Genomic DNA, 6,031 nt, shown 5'->3' with positions numbered 1-6,031 from the left:
AATGTGTGTTGGCAGCTGTGGTCCTAGGGCCCTCAACACACATTCTTCAACGTTAGCATCAAGGATGCAGTCATTCCGATTTGCAATCCGGCTGTTCCACGCAAGATGTTTACAGTTAAAATCTCTGCATAGAATGACCGGCAAAAAAAAAAAGGCCATGCATTAGGGGGGTATCAAGATCGAACAACTTGAGTGGTTGGCTGGGTGGTTTATAGATTGACGTTACAGTTGTGAGCCCCACTGTTTAGCCAATTAAGGGTAACACAAACCGCCTCGATTAAGGGTAACACAAACCGCCTCGCCTTGAAGAGCTGGTAATGCTATTAAGTGGTGTTGGATACCTCGCTTGATAAGAATAGTTACTCCTCCACCACTGGTGTACAACCGATTCTGGCGATACTTAGCAAAACCGCAGGGGTTAAAGGGCGCGTTAGGGAAGATCTGTGTTTTGCTGATAGCACAGATATTTATTCTTTCACGTTGCATTAACTCCTGGAATTCGTGTTTTTTCTTCTGAATGTCTCCGCGTTCCAAAACAGTAATCGGGTGTGTTTAATCGTTTGAATTTTAAAAGCCGTTGCAGACAAATTCTAAGCCTTTTTTTCACGATCTTGAGTATAACCGGGAAATTCGCCTTCAAAATAGCGAGCAGCTGTCCTAGAATCGGTTGCGATCGCAGTCCTTGTTGTTGAGTAACTCAGCGTTATCGATGTTAGTAAGATGATTCCCAGGGGGTGCTTAGCGCGCCTCGCTCTCAGGCGGGAAGCATAGGGGTATAGTAGCATCCGGACTGGGCATTGGATCTCGCGGTAGCGTACATTGGTCAGCTATTAGAGAACTCTGCGTGTAACATTTCTGAAGTCCTGGTGTTGGCGGTATGCACCTCACCGCATTCAACCCACTGAGGTACCGCAACGCAAAATTTTGTTTTGATTTAAAGCTGGGAAATAGTCTTCATTTCTAATAGCTTAGTCGTTCAGTTCTAAGTGTATGCACCAACACTAATGGGACCGACGCTTCTTCCTCTCACCACTGACAGTGTCCTCCGTATCCATTCATGCTAGCTTGGTAGGAGGGAGGAGGCCTTGCGTGCGCAGATCCACCTCGACGGTGGAATGACGAGTTCACATTCCAAGCTGAGGTCTTAATTTTATCTGCTTCCCACCCGAAGTGGGTTCTAAATAACATTCCAAATATAAAAAAAGCTTGTAATGACGCGAACTGAGGGCTAAGTTAAAGAATAATGCAAGTAATTAGCCTTAGCTATCTCGAGCAGAATTTTTTTTCTCGTTTTTGGGGTGCCAAATTAAAATTTTATAATACACTTTAGTCACTCAATTGGATAGTGTCACATTTTGCAGATTAGCGATGTTATTTATGGCGACAGCTAAAATCCTTTAGACCAACAACTGTAAGTAGCGCGAGTTTTTAAATTATTTGGTAAAGTTTGACCCCTTTTCAAAATGGTATTCTAAAATGCACATATGAAGGTTTCGTTCTCTAGAACTAAAGTAAAAACTTTTTAAATAGCTTTATTAAGAAGATTATCGTAAATTTTTATAATAGAAGAACGACTTGAAATTTTATACAAAAATACAGTTAAACTGTTCACCCTTCAACCCCGACGCTCCTTTAGATCACCAGAATGACAGTACACAATCCACAAAGACAGAGTAAGAGCCGCGTTTGTGGGAAGGGGGCCCATAACCACGAATTTGCGCGTCATTGTTTTTAATTGCTGAGCTACGCCGAAAACTTTTAATCCCGGTATGATGGACTTACATATTTATCCTGTTAAAGAGGTCTCACAAGGGCTGCAAAACACCTTAGTGCTTCTGTAAAACCTTCTAGCTAACCCACTCCTCCACCCCTTCAAACCACCACTTTGTGTTCTCTGACATATGATACAGTAGTGAAGCTTGGTCTTTCTTCCTTTCTTTTTTTCTCTATATGGCGCATAGTTACCTATGTATAATGACACAAAATCAGCATCACTAGATGATGTTGCCCAATTCTTCTCTTCTAGTGATCCTGTTTAAATATATTCACACCTTAGCTCCTTTTTAAATAAGTACTTTAATAGCTTTAAAATAAGTTGTGTATTCCTACCTAAGCGAAGAAGACACCAGGCGAATGCTTCAAACTTAACGGAGAACATCTAATGATTAACAGGTATCACCTTGTTAAAAGAATGTGTTAAATAAACACATAGCTAATGCTTTTAACAAATCCAAGAAGGTACTGTCTTCTCTTTACACCTATCTAATTCTCAAATTAAACATATGCCTCTCCTGTCTTCTCAGCAACGTTAGTGTTATCAGAATAAGCTATCAATAGTGTTTACAAAACGCCCCGTGGTAAACAGCAATGCTTCACTGCATCATCTACGAATTTATAGGGTATTTAGCGGGAAAATACGTAAAATTGGAATGTATCAGTACGCTGCGATCCTTCTGGAATTTTCTTTCTAGCGTGATTAGGAAAACTTAACATTTAACTTTCAAATTTCATGCAACTCTACACATTAGACGAAGCTGTGAGGTCACCATTGTGTTAACTGCAATTTGATAATTAAATAATAATAAAAAATGAATTTAGTTCTATTCAGGAGTAATAAAGCTAGTAAGCGCAATCCTAACACGTTAGCGAAGATTATTCTTTTCTTACAAAATGAAGACTTTGGTTCTATGTGGTTATAGCAACAATAATAATTTTTATCATGGATAATAATCGGACGCATTAATTACCACAGTATTGGGGTTTATATGCTTTCCCTTTACATAGCTCTCTTTGCCCTATAAGGTTGCTTTTACATTGACTATAAGAAATAAAATTTAGTTTACACCAGTGACTCTAGTACGTTCTGGTGGACGGAGTTTTTCCCCTTATTAAAACAAATTTGAAAGTTAAATTAATAAGTTGGGAAAAATGTGTATAGTCTGTGCCCTTATAACAAAATTGAAGGTGTAACAATTAAACTCACTCTCGATAAGATGAGATTTTTAACATTAAAGCTTCTATGAACTTGAAAAGAAACTAGACACTGCTACCTTCATTTCTGCTTTCCACGTAGTAGCTGCACGATACCCACCTTGAAACGCAAGTTTGTTTGCAAAAGAAGGTAGAATCGAGAACTTTAACGCTCAGAAACTTCTAGCTACTAAAACCCTCTGGTTTTTTTGTATTTTTCTATGACTCGCCATGAGGGATACTACACTGGAGTTTTACTAATTATACCACTTTAATGGGTATAATAAAGCGTTGAATAGCATTTCTATCAGCTAGCTCCAGAAATGTAGCTTTTTTAACCTTTAAGTCTTCTAAAGTGAGCGTTTTTTAACCGATTTTAAAAAGAATGTACAAAGAGTTTATCGTCCTACGCCACCTGAGTTCTTTTTTAATAGTTTTAAGTATATAAAAAGTAGCGGGCTACCAAATTAAAAATTCCGCTTTTTTAAAAAAATTGGATCTTAAGTCTCTTCAAAATAGTTATTTCTTTGTCTACGACAGGGGCTACATTTTAATTCTGCCAAAGTAAAAACACTTTTCTTTAGTTAGATGTCGACTTTTATATCTTGCAAAAATAATAACTACTTTGTATAGTCGTATTCGTGTCATATCACATATTTATGGCTATTTCACATGAATTGACCCGTTTTTAGATGGTGCATCATTGCTAATAGTTATTAGTTATCAGCAAAGCGGGTTTTAAATCTATAAGTGTACGTAAAAAACCATTTATTTATTTAGATAAAAGTTCAAATAGTCTTTTGTCTTTTATATCAATGTATATAAATAGGCAATAATCATTTACGTGGTTGTGTTGTATAGCCCTTTTTAGTTCGTCGGACTTGTTTGGGCTGATGTGAAAAATATTTTATCCGTAGGAGGTTGCTTTGTTTTTTGCGCGTATATATACTATTTTGTTTTAACTACAAGATTTACAACTACTTAAGCTCTGATATCTAGAAGCCCATCAATAAATTTTTTTTGGAACAAAACTTTGTGGGTGCAAAGGTCTTCCAAGCCAAGCTTATCTTACAACGTCCTTTTCACCATAATGCCACGCAGGTAAATTGTGGCATCTTAAGCTCTGAGGGTGGCGAAAAAAGGTAAACCTTCCAATAGAGCAGGCAATAACTTAAGTAATGCCTTGCAAGATCCACTATAACTTAATTATAATAAAGATATCGCTAAACGCAACCATCCAAAGAAAGAAACTTTTATAGTTCAAGAAGCCCCATAACTTTTTTTACTCGAGTAACAGTTTGACAGGCGGCAACTTCCGCACGGAGTCGCCCCATTTCAAGAACTTTACGGATGTAGTCCCTACGAAAAAAAAAAGGTTATCCCAACCGCCTGATACTCCCGCTGGTAAAACACCTACTCCTCTCCTTTAAGCAAACCAATTTGCTTTCTTATGGGTGCAACTTCGTGTATGACCGCCTCTACAACGGCCTCTTTAAACTCTCTCATGGATGAATCTCGAAATTCCTCACAGACAACTGAAGGGGATTTACCTATTTTAGGGTGGTCAATAGCATGTGAAATAATGATCTCTTAACAATAAAGAAAACCTGTGCATGCAGAGTAAATGTTAATCAAATTAGCGACGCCTGGCCGTCGTACGAGGTCATAGGTAAGCAGTGGCTCGCAGTCGGTAAAGGACATTCTTATTTTTGCGGAAATCTCGTCGTCAGAGTCTGCAAAGGATATAGTTATTGTGTTACGCGCCAATAAGATTCAAAGACCCGTTAAATTAATGCATCCGTTAGAAGAAGGAGCAGTTTTGCTCATTTTAACAGCAGGATTTCTCAGGTCTCTAAGCCTTGGGATGGATCCTCAAAGAAAAGATAAGGGCTAAAGCTTCTTTGAAGAAAGCCCAGAAAACCATAAAGGCCTTCTGGAACGGAAAATAGTTTCTGAGAAAACGTGTAGTTAACGGAAATGGCCAAGTCACGCGCAAATTCGATATGTTGCCGCTGGTCGTCTCCCACCGGAACGCGAGTCGATCTGCAAAGTCGAATAAGGCAGTTATACAAACGTGAAAAAATTGAATTGCACTTTTTCATAAATTTTTTTCTAGCTTAAAGTTATTATGGTAAAGCCATAAACTAAGCGCCGTTTTTAAATCTTTAATTTCCTATTTAATATTCTTTAAAAAAAAAAAGCTACCGTATTTCCAAATTAAGGTTAGTAAATTTTTTAGTATTATAAGTAATCCAGAATTGACTGAATACTTTCATTAAAATAAAAGCGCTCGGCTAATTTAGAAGTTTTAAAAAGAATAGATCTATGTATAGAGTACGTTATATAGTCAAAAAGCAAGTTGAACTATGCCCTCCATAAATAAGACTATAAGGTAGAATAAATACTGATAAAGAAAAATGTCAGCGGCCATCAAGATGGGATAGGTAAAAAGTCCGGCCTTCGTAGAAACATTTTCTTTTTTAATCTAAAAAAGAGGTTTTACATGCAACTTTAAAGTAATCGAATAAACAATATGTTGTGCCTTAAATTGAGTCATCCTTTTTAGGGAAGACAAGGAAGTAAAGCAACATAAAATCCACAACAGTTCACAGTGATGAGGCACCTAATAATAACGCATATTTGTGATTAACAATTGAGTACTCTAGTAAATACCATGGACTGCTGAAAAATTACACTTTTTTGAGGATCTATACCACAAGCCAAAAGAGAGACTATCATGGTTTTTATATTCTCTAAAAGAGCCCCTACATATATTTAAAGTTAGACTGTTTATAGAAGTTGAAAAGAGACTTTAAACTGTTTTTATAAAAACCATATGAAAACCTGGTGTCCTAAGAACCGTTAAAGCATGGAGATCGACGACACAAAAATAATTCTTTTATGTAAAAACAATAGAAGGCATCTACCGCAAACAAAGTGAGTTGTTACCTTATGAAACCGTTCTTGGAGTGAAGACCAGCTTTTTAAAGCACCAAAGTAGTTACCTAGATGAGGGATGCCTATTGATATTTAAAAAAAAGTAGGTTAGAAAGACCTGATA

At 37.2% G+C, this 6,031-nt stretch overlaps 1 protein-coding gene across 1 annotated transcript; it reads right to left on the bottom strand.

Moving 5' to 3' along the window:
• Window positions 1-4,223: 4,223 nt before the first annotated feature.
• On the bottom strand, window positions 4,224-5,997 carry LOC135121220 (tryptophan--tRNA ligase, mitochondrial-like; the record flags this gene model as incomplete). Its single annotated transcript, XM_064045528.1, has 9 exons — window positions 4,224-4,329; window positions 4,388-4,520; window positions 4,578-4,703; window positions 4,752-4,841; window positions 4,892-5,013; window positions 5,481-5,593; window positions 5,644-5,735; window positions 5,815-5,866; window positions 5,920-5,997. Coding segments are annotated over 9 exons (912 nt in total), but the record flags the coding sequence as incomplete, so codon positions are not given.
• Between the last annotated feature and the right edge of the window lie 34 nt (window positions 5,998-6,031).

Source organism: Zophobas morio, unplaced genomic scaffold (genome assembly GCF_036711695.1).
Source record: "Zophobas morio isolate AGI-343-1 ecotype UQ-CSIRO unplaced genomic scaffold, CSIRO_AGI_Zmor_V1 ptg000532l, whole genome shotgun sequence".
Lineage (NCBI taxonomy): Eukaryota > Metazoa > Arthropoda > Insecta > Coleoptera > Tenebrionidae > Zophobas > Zophobas morio.
This window is presented reverse-complemented; position numbering and strand designations above follow the sequence as displayed.